At 46.0% G+C, this 19,305-nt stretch overlaps 1 protein-coding gene and 1 long non-coding RNA gene across 12 annotated transcripts in view; one reads left to right on the forward strand and one right to left on the reverse strand.

Moving 5' to 3' along the window:
• Positions 1 to 12,026, forward strand: part of LOC142603392 (uncharacterized) — a 103,485-nt gene extending 91,459 nt beyond the window's left edge. The window contains exon 7 of one of the 2 annotated variants that reach the window (XR_012837314.1): positions 636 to 12,026. This is a non-coding gene — a long non-coding RNA (uncharacterized LOC142603392). The remainder of the gene's footprint in view (positions 1 to 635) is intronic. The other variant, XR_012837316.1, reaches the window with a different exon arrangement.
• Positions 1 to 19,305, reverse strand: part of ARHGEF9 (Cdc42 guanine nucleotide exchange factor 9) — a 213,635-nt gene that overhangs the window by 15,778 nt on the left and 178,552 nt on the right. For all 10 annotated transcript variants that reach the window (XM_075763709.1, XM_075763708.1, XM_075763707.1 and 7 more), the window contains one exon: positions 15,413 to 15,544. In XM_075763709.1, coding sequence (XP_075619824.1) covers positions 15,413 to 15,544 — 132 coding nt within the window. The remainder of the gene's footprint in view (positions 1 to 15,412; positions 15,545 to 19,305) is intronic.

Below are 19,305 nucleotides of genomic sequence, written 5' to 3' on the forward strand. Positions count from 1 at the left end.
CATTAACAAATGTATCATACAAATATCTTACTATAACGTGTAGGCTTTGAGTAGTGATGCTGTCCAAAACATAAGAAAAGGATATGAATATGCAATAGAAAATCTTTTCCATTTTCTCTTAACTTGGAAAACTGCTTCTTTCCTCTCCCTCTGCGCCCAGTGAAGTGCTGAGCAAAGGCTGTAAGCATCACACTAAACTGGTCCAATTAAATCAATACTGTGCGCTGTGTTTAAATTTGAGTCTTGGTCTAGTTCTTAGAAATAGCATTTATCTTCACCACATTCTCAAAAAACTTGATAACAAATCTCATAGCAAAAAAGATGTGCTCCTTCAATTAGCTATACCAGCAACTATTCTGCCCAGACAGAGAGAACTGACTCACTGCTGATGAAAACTTCCCAAACACAACACCGAACGTCCTTGTGAGTGAGACGGGTGAAGTGGGATCAAACATACTTTTCTATGCAATATTCATGATTATGTAGAGATTTGTTCATAAAAGTTATTACAAGAATAAATAATCACAATCCTCCTTCTCACCTGGCTCTGAAAATACAAGGCTCTGTATATTAGCTCTTTTCTTACACATACTAAATACATTTTTTCCTCTCTTATCTCTCCAATTTTGATTTAGAAAACATTACAATCTCTTTTTAATAGCTAAGTGAAGGTTTCTAACAGCTTTGTGCTGTCAGTATCCTTCCAGAGGACAAGACATCGGGTTTGGACGCGTCTGACTGAACTGCTCCATACATTTCCCCTCCAAGGCTGCAGCAGGAACAATCGCTGCTTCCCGCAAGGCTTCTGCAGCGCGTTTCAGAGGCTCCCGGGATTTGCAGGTGTTGCTGAGTAGTGGATGTGAAGATAACGGTGTTGCCTAGGAGTTACCGAAGGAGCAATGAGGAGATAACGGAATCATACAAGTGCTTCTGGAAATCAAATGGCCCCACAGAATATTATTGCTGGTGAGAATGCATTAATAGGAAAGAACAAGCTCGGCTATTGAGACTTGTTTCCAGAAAACACATGAAGAAGAAACGCCGTGGTTTTGTCCTTGAGCAAGCACATAGGCGAACAAGGGAAAGACAGTAAGTGCAAAGCTCCTGCTTGCCACCTTTACTTTCATTTTGAGAAAAAATTTCAATAACAAATCTAGAAGAAATGAATCATCTTTTCTCCCATCGCTCTCAGCCTCCAGCTTGGCAGGAACTTTCTGGGGGAGAAACAGCCCCTGGAGTGGGGGGAGGCCCAGAGGAGAGAAAGGTGCTGACGCACCATTCAGAGAGGTACAGAAAAGCTAAGCAGCTCGGAGCAAGCTCATGCCTGACGTTACCCGAGTGCGTAACCCCGTGCATTTCCTTCGTACTTCCACAAAAGAAGGACTATTCCCTACTCGTTGAGTAGAAACTCCAGCATTGATACCCCAGGTTTTTAAGAGACCCTTTATTTTTCACAGAGTGGTAGAGCACATAAACATCTCGGTGAACAGCATGTGCCTGCACATGGAAGACACTTTGTACGTACCTGGTTTTGAGAAAGTTCCATCCATATAGCAGATTAGGAACTGGAACTGGATAATATCACTTTTAATGGGTTAGGCATTTCCCACTACCACTTCTCCTTCCTTCCCCTCTTCTTGCTAACAGTCAATAAATGGATATTAATTCCTAACTGACTAAATTTTAACATCTGTAATATGGGAAACATAATCATTATTTGATCTGTGGATATCTTATCATGTGTCATAGAATCATAGAACACCAGGTTGGAAGGGACCTCAAGGATCTCCTGCTCCAACCTTTCTTGGCAAAAGCTCCATCTAGACGAGATGACCCAACACCCCGTCCAACCTAATCTTAATACTCTTCCTTACTATGTTCCTGCAGCTCTTAAAGAATAACGTATGTTACTTAATTCCTTAGTGAAGCATGGGCAAATGCACTTGGCTTGCACTATAATTGATTTCAATAAAATTTAGAAATTCATCTGGGCTATATGGGAGATGTACAGCAAACAAGGCCAAACCTCTGGTTTAAGGAGCTTTTTATCCATGCGGACAAGAGAATAAAAATTCAGGGAACATGCAGGAAATGAAGTCAATGCTGCTTTGTGTGATTTCTGCAAGATGCAGACAGAAAGCCCGTAGCAGTGTTGAGAAATGAAGCCTGTTGTTCTGAGCACCATTTTTGTCAAGCGCAGGGCTATCTTTCCTTTCCTCGAGCACGTAAGCTCAATCAAACAAGCACACACAAGATAAAGGAAAGCAGATGTGTGGCTGAGGGTGAAAATGGATTGTTTAAACAGACTGGTGTCAGTACTACATGTCAGAAGGACAAAGCAAATACTTACACACAAAATGGAGATTTATCAGCTGTAGAAGTAGCCATGCTGTAGAAAAGAGCTCAGGCTTAGCGGAGGGCAGAAATGGCAGCTGGGACAGGCTGCTGCTTTTACTCCTGATTATCCCAGGGACACCATACGAGAGAATTATTAAGCTACAGAATTTAGTTTAATTTATATCCTGGCTATATTAGTATAGTATTATATATTATCCTGGCCATAATTAAACCAGGATGATGACTAGCTGGTTTATGCTATCCAGTTTTGTATGTCATACAATTTTTTTTTTATTATTATTTTTTTTTTAGTTAAATCAGGTAAGAGCAAACAAATGTAAAAAGACAAAAAAAGGCTCTCAAAACCTGATCAGTGGGGAAAGGCCAAAGAAATGGAGTTGTTTAATCTAGAAAAGACATAAATAAAAGGGAATGTGCTATTGGAATACCAATGTGAAAGCTGCTTCTCTCCTAAGGAGGCTGGTGATCACTTATTCGCCATTTTGATTATGGCTTGGCTTGATTTACCACAGGAGCGAATAGGATTAGATACTTGGAAAAAAATCTTTCTAGCTATTAGCGTAGTTAAGCAGTAGAACAGACAAAATAGGAAAGCCTTGGGACAGCATTCCTTGGAGATTTTCAAAAATAAGGTTAGACAAACATCCATCAGAGATGGTCTGAGCATGCTTAATCCTGCGAAGGGAATAGCTAATCTCCTGGGGCCCTTCCCAGCTCTGCATTTTGATGGTATCTAAGAGAAAGGCGATGGAGGAGAAAACGGGATGAGAGCAGGTAGGATGAGTATGGACTTCAGGGGTGGTATGGGAAAAAAAGCCCCAAGGCGCAGACCGGGATAGCAAGCCCGAGGAGCAGTGACAGAAACCTGCGGTCTCTGCAGACAGCACCCAGATTGCATTGCACGGCTCTTAAGGAAATGGATGCATCTAGGTCATCTGCACTTATTTGTCTAAATACGATCTTTTTTTACCCTACAGCTTCTGCCATTGCCTTTTCTTTCCCTAGCTGAGGTTAATTAAGCTCTCCTGAATAATTCTCTGCAGTCTGTTCATGTAATACGTACTAAGGATTCACAAGGAAAAGATGAAGCAAAAAAGTAATATTTGATGGGAACACAAAGTTTTGACACCTTCCATAAACCTACGACAATTCTGCTCTCTGCAGTGCTTGTGCCTGCGGTAGTGGCTGCTCTCAGGCATGTACCTGTGACCTGCTCTGGCCATTTTCTCCTGCTCTCACTCTGGCTTAAATATCCCCAATTTCACCACCCCCCTCTGAAGGGGGGGGGAAGTGACTTTCTCTGGCTGGGCTTGAAAGAAAAAAAAAAAAAAACCTCTCATTTGTGACCATCATAAGGAAACTGAGGCTGAACTTTTATTGGGAAACCTGAAGATCTGAAGTTGTGATGTGGCTTTGATGATGAATTATACAGCTAACCCCAAATTGCTGCAGTGGATATAGATATCTGTAGGAAGGATTGCACCTGTAAATCAGACTGTTCAATAACTCTGTCCTGGTTTTGGCAGGGATAGAGTTAATTTTCTTCCTAGCAGCTGGTTAGTGCTGTGTTCTGGATTTAGGATGAGAATAATGTCGCTAACACATCGACGTTTTAATTGTTGCCAAGCAGTCAAGGACTTTTCAGCTTCTCATCCTGCCCTGCCAAAGGAGAAGGTGGGGGTGCCCAAGGAGCTGGGAGAGGACACAGCCAGGACAGCTGACCCCAACTGCCCAAAAGGATTTTCCATACCATATGTTGTCATGCTCCGTATATAACTGGGGCTGGGCTGGAAGGCAGTTTGGCTCGAGAACTAGCCAAGCATCAGCTTCAGGTGGTGAACAATTGTACCGTGCGTCACTTGTTTTGTATATTCTTTTATCATTATTATTATTCTCTTCCTTTTGTGTCCTATTAAACTGTCTTTATCTCAACCCACAAGTTTTACTTTTTTTAAAAATTTTTTATTCTCTCCCCCATCCCACTGGGGGGAGCGAGCAAAGGGCTGCATGGTTATTTTTGCTGCTGGCAGGGTTAAACCACGACAAACTCTTACTATTAAATCAACTTCTACTTGTCTTTAGTACTGCTTTCTCCTCCTGCTTTCTAACTTTAATCAATCCCTTCTTTTCTGCCACGAGTACCCCAGGCCATCGCTATGCGTGCCAGGCGCTGCCTTTGCATGCTGTGGTCGTGCAGGACCCTATAAGAGTCAAACCCTCCCGTGATGCTGCAGAGGAAATACAGTGTTAATCACAAGGAGGGCAGTCTGCCTGGGCAGTCGACTGCTAGTGCAAAATAGCATCAGAATTAAAAGCTATTCAACAGTTTCAGCAGCACATAGCACGTAAGGAGGAAAATTTCCCCTCTGTCAGAGGCCACAGCTGGGCACTTGAGAGGATCTGACCTGGTGTGTGTCCCAGGGAGTTTGTTCCTGTTAGCTTTGTGTGCAGCCGTCTTCAGGCATTTTGGAACCTCCTCCTATTTATTCCTTAGGGGGTGGCATGCAGGAATGGATGGGGAGGTCTTAAGCAAGGGTTATGATTTTAGAATGGCACATTTTTTTCAAGTGCTATGGTTTACTCTATGCTAGGTCACACTCTACTTCTCATGCGTAAAACAAATAATCTGTAAAACACCAGTGGAGAAAGAGCCATTTCCAGCCATGAGTCATTAGATCCCTTTTATGAGCTGGCAGTATGAAAGATGCCAACCACAGAATAATCCGTTACAAGTTTCTCATTGCACATGTAGGTTATTGGTCCTCCTGGTTATCAAAATCCCACATAATCCAATGGCAAAGTAGTTTCAAAATGACTTGGGGAGGAATTATGCACTCTGAGCGCACGGCTGCAGTCAGGTCTGAGCACAGCTCCCGAGGCTGGCAGGGACTGGCTGCGGGCCTTCGGGTGAAACACAATTCCTCCCTCAGTCCTTCCCTGTCTCTGTAATGGGATAACGACATTTGCTTATTTTAGAGGGCAACTGGAAGCTGTAAATAAGTAATCTGTGAAAGACACATTGAAAGCCTTTGATGGCGGATCTTTAACAGCTCAAAGCCTGGTAAGAATAGCTTAGCGTCGCACACGCTCGGGGACTGGGAGTTGGCAGAGCAAAGGCAAGCAGAGAGGAGGCCCTGCAGGCGGCAGATGCAGCCCGTGGGTGGCAGAGGTGGCATGGCACAGATCCCTCCGTCCCTCTGCGAGGCAAAGGGCAGCCTGAGTAACATGCAACAGGGTGGCTCTTCCGCTGGGGATCGTCACTCTGTCCCCACCACAGCTTTACAGATCATCCCAGTAGAGGTCTTCTGAGGTATCTTCCTCTCAGCGTGGGCTACAGCACAAAAGCGCAGGAGGGGTTTCTCCCCTCGCTCCTCCCTACCCGAGACCACGGCTTGGAGTGAGGAATGTCGCCGGTGAAGCAACAGCCCTCGCAAGCGCTGATGGGGCTGGAAGGCCGAGAGCATTACACTGCGTACACCCAAGCAAAGCCAGGGCTTCCCTGAAACGACCAACATCTGAAACCTAACACACGCAAGGCAGCAAGGCGGCAGCGTGCTCAACATGAAAAGCAGCAATCCCTGAGACTGTTTTTGCCCAGAAGATGATGTGTTCTTCGGGTATCAAAGGAGAAGGGGGATCCAAGGATGAGGCTGAAGGGAGACCCACCTACAGGCGAGCTCTACAACTTGGGGAATAGTTGATGTTGAAACAGTTGATGCATAGTGAATAGTCGATGCTGAAATTGGGAAAAGACTAAACCAGGGTCCATAATAACTGCACCCAAACATCAACCCACGATTTGGAAAAGGCAGAGGTTTGGAAAAGGCTGAGTTGTCTTTTACACTAAGGTGGGTCTCAGACTCTGATGATTTCTAGTTGACCTGGGCAGCGACTGCAGCGCAGAATGGAAGAAGCAGAGGGAGCGAGCAGAAAATTTCAATTTACTCCTGAAATTTGTCCTGATTTTCCTGCCTGCCTGCTCTCTGTCTTCACTCTGCCCAGCCTGCCGTGAGCAATGAGAGCATGGCACGCTGCCACTTTGCCATGTCTTTGGGTATCTTTAGTCGTAAGGGCTTTCAACGTTCTTTGTCTTTTTTAAAAAAGATTCAGAGCCTACATTTTTAAAATCTAATTTACCTTAAAGCGACCCTTTGAAGAAAGCAGCCCAGCCTGCTTTTCATGAACACCAAAGACACGGTTTTCTGTAGCATTTGTTCATTTAACTTAACCCTACTGTGGGCTGATTTTTAAGATGGGACAGTTAGGTGCCGTTCACATCGACCTCCCTGGAGCCTGAGTGCATTGCAAAACTGGGCCTCTCTTCTGTCCAAGTGAGACCCTAAAATTCAATGAACCCTTTTGAATGTTTTTGTCCTAAACATTCTTGATATAAGAAAATAAATCTAAGCCCTGTTAAGTGGCTGGATGCCAGCTGACTGCGAACTTTGCTATCAGCCTGTTGGACCCAGCAGTTTGGGCTGAGCCAGCCTTCAGGAGCGGGGAAATGGGGTCTGCACTGCGCAACCTGAAAACGCAGTGAGGAACGGATCACGTTAGGAACAGGGGCACGTAACGTCACCACGATGCAACCTCAGCCACTCCCTTCCTACTGCAAACTTCCTAGGATGGGCCAAACTGTTTGTTACAAGTTTCCCTGGCGGCTGCCACGGGAAGAGGGGAGCCGAAATCTCTGCAATACCAGTTTACATAACTCCTCCTTGCACAAGGACAGCTGTGCTGGGGAGGTCGGCAGATTCCTGCCAAATTATTCAGCAGTGTCTGTCTCCTGAGTTTGGAAAGAGACGTTTGATTCATCCTTACCAGCTCCATGAAGCTGCAGTGTGGGATCCGAGTGGGGGAGGACTGGAACTGAAAGCATTTATGTGGAAATGCTATTTTCGTTCAATGTATTTAGTGGAACATCAGTGGCATTTTGATGCCTTGTTCCACCTCAAGCCCAGTCACATTGGCTGCAAAGCAGCGAGCCGAGGGCGAGTGCGTTTCCAAAGAACTAATAACTGGAAGAGATGGGAAACCCTTCTGCAGACATGTCACTTGGCTTTTCTGGTCTCTCCAGTTTGCTCCCAGGGGCTTAAAATTGTACTGCTGAAAGGCCACAGCAGGAGGAGGGTTAGATTTTCAGCTCTGGAGGTTTTGCTTGTGGGCCAAATTTACACCCACTGCAATTACAGGAGCGATAAATTAGGCACACAGTATATTGTATAGCATCTTGCATATCTGCATGGCTATATGAGTAGGCTAAACCTGTTCCCTATCCAGAAAAGAAACCACAGCCTGTGAAGGACTCTAAATTCAGCCCTTTCTGGATTTTAACGTTGAATTAGCAAGGAACAACCTAAAGCCTTCCCCTGTCCTCCTCCAGCTGGCTCCTCTGGCTGACCCTGACGTTTTTCTCCCTACGCCTCCTGCGTCCCAGCGACCTCTCTCTGGAGTCGGCTCTTCCCCCTCTGCTATCGCACAGCGAGCAGCGCAGAGGCAGCACCTGCCTCCCCGAGTCGGCAGAACGGCAGCGGGTTCCTGCAGGTCGCTGCTCCGGTCAGTCCAGCCCGTTTGCATGAGTCCTCCTGCAAAACTGCGCTCAGGGCATTAATTGGCACGTGCACATCCCTGCAAAAGGGTCACCGAACAAACACATTCAGGGCTATTTTGACTATTAAAAGCAATGTTTTCTTTTCTTGAATATGCCATATCTGAAAGCTAAAGTACTTTTTCATAACTATTTTTAATACATATCCTGTCAATTGCTGGAATTCATCCTTTGCGTTCAGCTATCTGCTAACCAAGGAGACAGGAGGATCAAACTTCCTTGCCGTGCTCCACTGTCTGACAGAGAGAGAGAAACCTCTTGTCTGCAGACAGCACCGACTGATCGGCTGGGCATGAACGCAGGGCTACGTCAGTGGGGCTGTGGAAACACTGTTCTCTAAAAAACTTCATGTTATACTTTGCTTTGGGGCTGTGACCAAGCCAGTGTGTTTTCTTTGGTCGTCTTCATGCTCACCTTATGCTATCTCACTAGCCCAAACCGCAGCAGGCCTTGCCTGTCGGGGCAGCACACCACCGAGTGTCTACCGAGCTGCTGGCTGAAAACGGGGAAACGGAGCCTGACCTGTTTTCTCACCCTGCTGCAGGCTGGACCCAGGCCTGACCCAAAACACGGCATTTCATGGAGGTCTGAGTTACTGGGAGGAAAAGAGAAGGCGTGGGAGCTGCTGCAAAAGTCAGCGTTCCTTGTGGGTCAAAAAAACGCTTGAAGTAATAAGAATTGTCCCAGTGTTGCTCTGTGTTTGCAAACAAGATTTTCGGCTAGCCCTGTGAGACCTGTTTAGCCTGTAATAAAAGCGGGGCCAGTGTTTTGGTGCAAAGATTACCTCAATGTTTTTAGCAGAAGTGATATGGGAACTAGACCTTCTTACACTAAAAGGGCTCAGAAATGTCTCTTTTATCTTCCCATTTGGAAACTTGAACTTCAGTGGAGTTTGACAGGGTTATTTTATTTACTCTATCTCCTACAGCACAGCTATTTCTGGCTGACTGTTTGGCTATTGCTATTAAACTGGTCTCATTTTGCTTCTCATCCAACCTGCTTTGCTCTGAGAGCTCAAGGGAAGACAGCAATATCAATAAACCACAAGCTGGAGTTCGCGTTGCCTCTTGATTACAAGAGACACATAAAAAGTGCAAATGAAAACTAAATGCGTTTCATGCAGTCACTGATCTTTCTGCACTGTCAGAAAACACTAAACAGGGAGCCCCATCAAGGACTGTTCCACTATTGGTGAAAGAAAAGTGTAATTTGCTGCAGAAACTCTGTTAACCCTTCATACTTCATACTGTCATTTCCAGCCTAATGCCACGGCACTCTTGAGCCCGTTGGGGAAATCCAAACTGTTACCCAGAAAAAAAAGAAGATCCTCATCTCTTACATGATAAGCACCTCGAGCATCCCCCAACATAACAAGCTATGATCATAATTAATGCTGTGTGTCACAGTCCTGGATGTTAAGTACTATGATTTGCAAATTTAAAGCATCTCTGTGTCAAACTCTCTCAACTTCAGGGTGATAAGAAAAGTAGACCCTGTGCCTTTAAGGCAACATCTTTTAATGCTACCATCATCAAGGATTGACTTCATTTCTTGGTAATTACGGTTAGCATACTGGAATATGTATTCTTCTTTCCTGATTATAGACATATGGTAAGTCAAACTGAGGCCAGTGCTTGCTTCCTACACAGTTTATTCCCTTCTTCCTTTCCAAAAGGCATTTTTGCATTAGGGTAACCAACCGACCGTCTCTTCTGAAGAAAGCACCGCTTTGTCCTCGTGCACACTGCAATGTCCCAATCTCTGGTTCAGGAAACACAGGCAGAGAATTCAGTAGGAGAGTCTGACATTAATCCAAAAGCTGAAAGTTACTCAGCTTTGCAAAGAACATCTAAAATCATGAGCTCTCTCAGCGGCTCGTTCTCAGGAACTGTAGACATCCAGACTAACTCAGTGCTCCCCTTTTGACACAGGGTCTGGAAATGTTCTGCAGTACCTACCTACATCCACTGGTATTTCAGTATTCAGTCGATTGAACACTGAAATGGTTGACATGGCCGTTTCATCTGATTGAACTTCTCACTTCCTAGCACCAGAAAATGATTCAGTGGTGATATTAGGAAGTAACCAGTGCTGTCTCTGATGGCAAAATCTAAGCCAAAGAGATTTATTTGTAAAGCTCGGAAACCAATTTTATTTGTGAAAATCTTCCCTCACAAGTTGCTTTGCAAGATGTTTGCCAGAAATGAAAGCTGGCTGCCGTGGTGTCAGCTTCTCCACCTGCTGCTACTGCTCTTATTCATTCAGCTCTCGTAAATCTTAGTGTAAGTTTCCTGCTTGGAAGAAAGACTTAAATATACCCATACTGGCGGGGAGAACATCTGTCAAGTGCATTTGAATGCAGCCGTTTATAATTACTCATTTTCACAAACTAGGTCTCTGTCTCAAGTCCCGTCAGTTATCCAAGACGTGGTGGTCACGGAAATGCATTCAGGATTTCTCAGTCTGAGGCAGTGGAACTTACACCAGCAACCAGGGAAGGGTCTGGGCCTTGTCCCTGGCCTGACCATTGCCATCACCCCTTTCCTGAACTGTATTAATGACTAGTTCATTATAGTCATATAAGGCCTGGCATTACTGATGATCTTCTGCAGGCATATCAAGCAGGGGAACAGCTAGGTGATGATCTCAAGAAGAATAACCCTGAGAGTCATCCTCCCTCACAGAAACGTCTTGGCCACATGTCCAACAAAAAAAAAAAAGGCCCCATAACCTTGAAACATTTTCAAGTATCAACAGAAAGAGACGGCAAAGCTTCTGGAAAGTAGGCCGTATTCAAAGCACACCAGGGTTTATTTGGAAATATATTAACTGCTGCTGAAAGCAGATAGCTGGATACTAGAAATACTGCCATAGCCAATAGACCTTCTTCCTTAGGCACGGGCAATGCTGGCTGGTTCAGTAGGAAAAAGGAACGCAGTAATTCTTGGTAGCAGACGATAGGAGTCCTACTGAAACCTTCCGAGGCCATCTGGCTGTATAGCTGTGGAACAAATGTGATCCAACATATGAAAAAAAAAGATGTTTTCTGAGACTGTGGATTGTGCCTTTAGAGCCACACAAAGGACACAGAGCCATTGAACCACTCCTCATTGTTTACTAGCTGATAGCAAAACTGCTGTGAAGAAACCCAAACTTACCTGGGGTGGGATGACATGTTACTTTGTACACAGCGCTCACCTTAAATAATGGATACAAAATGAGCTGTTACCTTGGCTATAGATAGAATTTTTTTAATACTCTGCCTGGGTTCAGCAGCGATACAGCAGGCCCAAAGGATCAGCAGCTTGCAATGCAGACACAGACAAGGGTTGTGGGCATGAACCTAGCAGTGCGCTCTCTTGGGACTGACAGAGCCAGCAGATCGGCTGGCCAGAAGCAGAATGCTGCTGAAATTTTTGCAGCAAAAAAAAAACTGGCTTTCACCAGCACTTTTCGGGATATTGCAGGAATTCATCTACCATCTTCCTGGACCTAACATACATCTGCTGGTACCAGTGAATGCCACTAACACCTCACCTTAGCCTACCGGGGTGAAGCTGATACCAGCAAGTTTTGCCACATAGAAATGATTTCATCTTCCAGTGCACCAACTAGTGAACAGGAATCTGACGGTCTGCAACGTGAGCCCATTGTGTAACAAGTTTTGCAGACAACGGCGTTCAAAGGGAATGACAGAGAACACCAACATCCACGGCTGTCACAGAGCTTATGATACCAAACTCTGTCTGTTCCATCAGAAACTCATCTATCAGTATCTGTCAAACCACAGAATCCGTACGCATTACTAGGGGATTCAAGAACACAGAGCTGTTGCAGCTGTAAACATCTGCCAGAGACACAACAGGAAACGAAGGTGAGGATGACATGCAGATAACTGCAGTGAAGATCTGGAGGAGTACGAGATCTTGTTTGAAATATATGTTTGTCTTCTAGAGCCTCTCAGCATATCTACCATGCTTTCATCAAACTAAAGTATCTGTGATATATTTAAATAAGAAATTGGTTTTAGTTCCTATTTGTATTAAAAGTCTCTTTTGACCAATAAAGAGGTAAAATTCAACCATTATAATTCAAAAATAAATGTATTCTCAAATAGACCGTGTCATGATTAAGGATGCATCACACCTACTAATTTATTATATCTGAAGAAAACCCACATATACAGAAGATTTCCTGAAGAGGAAGATCTGCTGAGATGTGCCATCGTAAGTGGTACCAAAGCTGAAAATTTTGATCAGGGTCACTGACTAAACAAACCTCATGCAAAACACGGTCAGGTTGTCCATGGATTTTCTCATTGCCTGTGTCTGGAGTAAGAGGGGTGCTGTTCCATCTGCTGCTTTGCAAACCTCTAAAGGGCTTAATTCTCCCTGTGCACAAGGCAGAGGAGCTGGCAGCTCTGTGCCAGTCTGAACTCTGAGACCTTCTGGAAATTTCAAACTTTCCCTTCTGGACTCAGACAACTCCAATTCCCTAAGGGTTTGTTCAAGTGGGACATGAAAGCATACTGCAAGCTCGTGCCACTCTCAAGCGCTTTAATTGCCATGACTGGCACCAGACTGCTGCAGATGACCCCAGCACCCCCGCACCAGCATCCCTGCTCTTGGGGATGTGTGGGTCATATTTCATCTCCTTCAGGGAATAATTTTAAAGCACAGGGTAAAGGTGACTGGCCCCAGCTTCCCACACCTTGGTATAAATGGTGCTTCCCTAAGAAAGCCCCATGATATAGCGCTCTGGCTTTAATGTGGCCAGCAGGACCAGGGCAGTGACCGTGCCCCTGGGCTCGGCACTGGTGAGGCCGCACCTCGAGTGCTGGGTTCAGTTTTGGGCCCCTCACTGCCAGAAGGACACTGAGGCGCTGGAGCGTGTTCAGAAAAGGGCAGTGAAGTGGTGAGGGGTCTGGAGCACAAGTCTGATGGGAGCGGCTGAGGGAACTGGGGGTGTTCCGCCTGGAGAACAGGAGGCTGAGGGGAGACCCGAGCGCGCTCTACAACTCCCTGACAGGAGGGTGTAGCCAGGTGAGGGTCGGTCTCTTCTCCCAAGGAACAAGCGATTAAATGGCCTCAAGTTGTGCCAGGGGAGGTTTAGATTGGCTATTAGGAAAAATTTCTTCACTGCAAGGGTTATCAAGCCCCGGAACAGGCTGCCCAGAGAAGTGGTGGAGTCACCATCTCTGGAGGGATTTAAAAGACATGTAGGTGTGGTGTTTAGGGACGTGGTTTAGTGGTGGACTTGGCAGAGTTAGGTTAACGGTTGGACTTGATGATCTTAAAGGTCTTTTCCAACCTAAACAATTCTATGATTCTATTCTATGACAGAGCAGAGGTTATCCTGCTAGATGGTTGCCTGTTGGGATCTATAACAGCAAAGCCTGACACAAGGGTCAAGACAACACAGGCTATAAACCATTCAGATTTATTTTATCTAGGATGCATGATCCCAAAATATGAGCTAATGCTCCTCTGAATTCCATACTCAAACAATCTTTCTTAACAGTGTTCAAGGAAAAAAATATCGAGATAGGAGAGTCCAGCTATAACCCTGTCTCTGCTCCTACCCCAACCCTCTGAAGAGTAACAACTGTAGTTTGCTGCTGAAAATAGAGATGCAAAAGGAGAACCAACAATGAGGTATGAACCAACAATGAGGTACCCCCCATGGTATCGGGCTCACCAGATGAATTACCACCCTCTGCCCTGTCACCTTAAAGCTCAGTGAGGACACTGTCCCACAAGATGTTGACTAGTGGCAGGACAGCCTGCCGATCTCTCTGCCAGGAAGACCCAGACCACCATGCTGTTCCCGAGAGCGCTAAAATCTGCAGGGTGTTTTCCCATGGAGGCATCTCTTGTGCAGCACTGCCTTGCACACCCCCCAAAATGCCTGTTGAATACATAAGGGAAGAGGACAGTGTCACACGAACACTGTTTGCATACTGATACAACCTTTCGAGCCCCCAGCAGCCTGCTGTGAATTGCTGAGCGCTCTCTGCTCATACTGATGACCACGGAAATCCCGGCTCTGATTTTCCCAGGAGTTAAGAGAGCGCTCGATACCTCTCTGGATCAGCCCCAACGGAAGCCAAACTGGATGCTGCCTTATGGATTGGTAATTCAGGGTCACAGTCAAAGTGTAGGCGGGTCAAGATTAAAAATTAAACCCAGCTGATACTTCCAGACTCATTTTGACAGTTCTCTGAACATCTGACTTTGTTATTGTTGCTCTGTGGTTATTTTTTTTTACAGAGCCAAGAAAGAAGTAAAAGGCACAGCAACGAGGAGGCGAAAAATAAGCACAAACATTCCAGAAGGCAAAATTTTAGTCAACCATGACTCAGGAGAAGAAAGTGCCACCCACTGAACTGCACAGGCCACAGCTCCGCATACCATGGCAGCGGGCAGTGATGTCGCGGTGAGTCAGGAGCCACCCACGCCCCCACCCACGCCACTTCCTGCGGCGGCAGGGCACTCCTCAGAGGGCTGCCACGTGGCACAGGTCTCGCTCAACCTTTCCTTAGCGTATGAGATGTGACAGGAACACAGCCCTGGTGTGTTTGGCCACAGACGTCTGCAGCTTGCCCTTGCTCCCACCTGAAGCCAGTCCAGGGGAGTCCCTGTGCACAGTTATCTGTATAGCCGCAGTGAAAATGTCAGTGAATCCCGCTCTGTCAGAAGACAGAGGCTCCCAGGACTTAGGGGCTCTGTCACTTCACTTTGAACAGTTGTGACGGTAATGAGCTGGGATCACCTTAGCGGGACTGCAGCAATACAGCTATGATGCTGCTGCTTGACACAGTTGCTCCAAACAGTTCACCTGCTGCTATTAATACTACAACGCATTAGCATCAGTATTCTTCACTACCTTTCTCTACCTTCATGATGGGTTTCACGGCAGAGATATGCCCTATAAAATCCAGCACAACAGCTACATGAGGATGACACTTAAAATGCATTTCACCAAGTGACAGCACATATACCCTGCTACAGACCAGGCTGCTGCCTGATAGTTCTTTGAGAGGCAGTGAACATCATTTTATTGCAGTAATTGAGTTGTCTGCCCAAGTGCCAGGCTTCATAGTTCATATAGAAATTCTAGGGCTATCTAATCCCAGATCATATGCTGCAGCCAAAACCCAAAAGTAGAAGTGAGGCAATGAGCCAAACACACGGCACATGAGAAAAAGGCATGAAATGAACAAGTGGAGGCTGGATTTGCTATGAACATAAAGATCCCTCTATCGCAGTATACTCGCCATCCTGTAATTCAGTATTTCTAGCATGTGGATTGCCCTTCTTCAGTGCTATCCATGTCCTCTTCTGCACATGTAGCAAACAGCCACCTTGCCCTAAAATCCACTTTGGACTGGAAAGCCTGTCCGCAGCATGTCCTTAGCCATGCTGCTTTCTCCCTGGACGTCCTTACCTTCTTGCAGAGAACCATCTGGTGATCAAAGAGAAAGAAAACACGCTGCTGGTTCCGTCCATAAGGCTGGTAAATCCAGGACATCTCTCCCGTGTAGATCAACTCTGAGCTGCGGTCCAAGATATCGTCTCCCTAGAGGGCACAGAGAATGAGGCCGAGTGAATCGCCGCTCCCAGCCAGGGCAGTGGATACATTTCTCTTTGCAGGACAGGGAGAAGCAATAATTAAATAAGATTTTGGCCGTTCTTCAGCTCTCAAAGCCACCCCATCTGACTTCAGACCAGAAAGTGGAGATAGGGGATAATTCTGAAGGAAGGGAAACAAATGAAGTAAGCATGAACCCTCAAAGCATGGTATTACAGTTCACGTTGCAATGAGGAGAGCTGCTCCAGACACTGTCCCCCTTCACTCCTCTCCAGGTACCCCCAGACCCTGGATCTCGCGGCAGGTGCTGGTGGCATCCTGAGAGCAAAGCCCCTTCCCTCCTTTGAGGAAGAATACAGAGTCACTTTGTATTCAGGGTAACAAGTTCCCTGGCACCCCCTCCCTTTAAAATAGCATCCCAAAGCACGTCCCCTCCTGAAATCCCAGGCCAGCTACCAAAGTCACCTACGCTGGGATATCAACTCCCCCACCCGTGAGACTGCCAAAACTCACCCCTCCAGATTGTTGCCTCTCTTCCCAGTCATTCAGGCAATTACAGTCCCTTCTCCCACAGCTCATTAGAGCTTCCCATCTCCAAAAAACTGTCAGGACCACCCCAGCTCCTCTGGCAGCCTCCAGCCCCCTGGCTGGCAAGGCCTCCCCGGCCGGCTGCCAGAATGCCCTCACCCTTTCTCTGCCTCCAGCTAACGCTTGTTTTCCTCTCCGATTTTTTTTAAGGATTCATGAGCAGATGGTCTTGAAAACACAGCGCTCGCTCTCCCACTCTCCGAGAGAACAAATGCAGTCACCCTCCACTAATTGGGATGAGCTGGACTTTTTAAAAAGTTAATTAAAATCTATTTATTAAAAATGCGTGAATTCACCACCACCTGCCCTGTGGGCATCTCAGTGTATCTCTCACTCTGAAACGCCACAGAAGGAATCAGGATGACTTCAGCTAAGAGGTAAGGAGCAGGATTCAGGAGCAAGTGAGAGAAAAGCTTTTTTTAATTATTTTTTTGGCTCTGAAACTAGTGCAGTTCTGGCTTTGATGCCAAACTAGAACCAATTTCTGGGACAAGACCATCCCAAGATCTCAGCAAACAGCTTGTAAAGGTTCAGCCAGCTACGGGGAGCATCTAGATAGACATGCTTTTCTGCCAAAGCAACCAAGAGTCATCCCCACTCATAATTTCTTGGTGAGGATTTCAGACTGCTGTTCAGGTAAATGTGCAATTAACCTCTCAGCATTGATTGGAAGTGACTGCCTGAGTCCCTGCGCCCTGTGACAACAGCAACTTCATTAAGTCACTGCATTATCATGCTGCAGCACAGACTTTCAAATCGCCTTAGCAAGGTATTTATCCACCTCTATCTCACTTCGGTGGCTGTGGTATCTGAAGGCCTAATTAGGGATAACTTCCCGGGAACACAGAGGGTCGCTCCCAGAAGGGATGGGCTGTGCCTCATGCAATGTCTCAAGAGTGTGATGTCAGGGTGCGATTTCAGCCGTGGTACCTCCTGGCCAGAAACCGGGGACCTGTGCGCTGCTGCAACAGCTCAGGTATAAGCAAGCCCTCGAATGAGAAACCTCTGAAGAAAACACACTGGCTCCAGAAATTGTGGGCTTTCCTGGCTAATCATGAGCTTATATGAAGAAGATTCATACAAGCTTATGGATGGGAACTTTTATGAGAGGGGGTGAGCTTAGAAGAGGCTGGCTGCTAAAAATAGAAAGCCAGTTTTGTCTTTTACTCCTGTGGTAGCATCTCAAGCCTGAGGACACACAGAGGACTCTGTAAACACTTCTACTTGATTAGCTGAATCCAAACTGGGTAGTCCCTGCAAGCAACATAAAACAAAAAAATTCAGATCTGAAATGATAGGATTTGTATTGCATTTTTTATGTTGGGAAAACAATTTATATATACAGTCTATAGGCTAGAAATAGATGATTTCCAATGCTGGATTAGCAAATTTGGAAATATATATTGCAAATAGTTTTGGACTAGCACACGGCTGGCCAGCCTTCAGCCCCAAGAGCAGCATCTCCCTGGCCCTGGCTGTTCCTCAAGCCCTCGGTTGCTGCAGCAATACACCAGTGTGGCTGTGCTGCCAGACCTCCTAGAGCAGATGCAATCAACCTTGAAAGGCATTTTTTTCCCGACACAGTCATACCACCTCTTTGAACAGCATGAACTGTCTTCTGCTAGCGGAGCGTCCCTACCGGGGGAGCTCACGGGGTCAGTTGCAGGGTGGCGGGCAAGGAGGGAAGCGTTTGCTTTTCTGCTCGGCTGCTAACATGACTACCCCAGGACGCCTCCATACTTGGTCCTGACTTGAGGCAGGCTTTCTGCAACACCTCTCCCAGTCCTTCTCTAAAGCCAGTCCTAGGCCTGGATCCCTCCAATCCTACACAAAACTAGAAAAAAAATTTCTTTTCCATTTGTTCCTGAGCAACTCCTAGAGAGGCTGGATCATCTATATCCTTCTGTAAGTTAAGAGAAATACTGCTATAAAAGGAAGAGGCTGAACTTTTAGTTATTCTGAACTGGCAGATGTCCTACTGACTTCAGCAGAGCACAGCGGCAAAATGGCCGAGAGAAGACCAGATGACCTCCTGAGGTCTCTTCCAATCTGAGTTATCCTATAAGCCTATAATAAAAATCTCAGCCCTCCCCAGCCTGCACCGGGTTTTCGCTGTGCATCCTGCTACATACAAAGGGCAGCAAAAAGAAAGCTGACTCCTCTTTTCTTCATGCACTCACAGGCAGAGTCCAACTACTTCGTGTGCAGTAATGGGAGCAGAAGGTCATCCAGATCTAGGTTGGACGTGTGCTTCACACTCCCTTGAGCTTGCCAGCGCTAGAATGACATATAAAGTCCTAGGGCTAATCCCGACTGTTGCAGCAGAGGGTTGGCTCTTCCGTTGCTGCTATGGAAAGATGTCGAACATCAGCTCCCCAGTTATGCTATAGGTGACCGTCACTTTCTGTAACAAGGAACTGGGAGGAACCAAAGCGTTTTTGCTAGTGTCATGGAAGAAATGCTGTTGGGAGCACCACCATAACACGGCACTGCGAGCCGCAGCACGTTACACCTCCCAGTCTGCCCCGCTCTTCCCTCCCACGAGCAATCCCCGAGCAGACACCGTCCTAGGCTCAGAAATGCTCATCAGCCCATCGGATCTGCTCCCCTGCGCTCAAGCCCACCTCCTGACACAGCTCTTTGCTGTCGCTGCTGGGCACAAAATCCCCTTTACTAGTTAACATTCAGCGAGCAGGGCTCTCTTCTGCCTGACACTGCTGTTCTTTAATTAGAGATTGACAGGCTGATTAGCACTCTGGGCTACGGAAAGATCAGAAAAAGGAAAGCAAGAGAGATGTTGTCCTTTTCATCAGACTCATTTTCTGATACCTTCTGTTGCTGGGGGGAGAAAAAAAAAAAGGGAAGAAGAAAAAAAAGAAGGATCTGTTTCAGCCCCTGATGCAATTTTTTTCCCAGGAGGATTTCTCATCAGGCTGTCCTCACTTTGAAAAGAGTACGTTGGTTGCATGCATCTTGTTTTTCATGTCATTCTTGGATTCAATAACATAATATTAGGCTGAGGCCAACTATTATATATTACATAATTAAGGGCACCAAGTCTTGATTTAAAGTACCCGTAAATAACAAGAATGGGAAGAAATTTAAAAAGACAGTGTTCATTATATTTCTCAATTATATGTATTTTTCCCTTCATGTAAATT

The sequence above is a fragment of the Balearica regulorum genome, chromosome 11 (genome assembly GCF_011004875.1).
Source record: "Balearica regulorum gibbericeps isolate bBalReg1 chromosome 11, bBalReg1.pri, whole genome shotgun sequence".
NCBI classification, from domain to species: Eukaryota; Metazoa; Chordata; class Aves; order Gruiformes; family Gruidae; genus Balearica; species Balearica regulorum.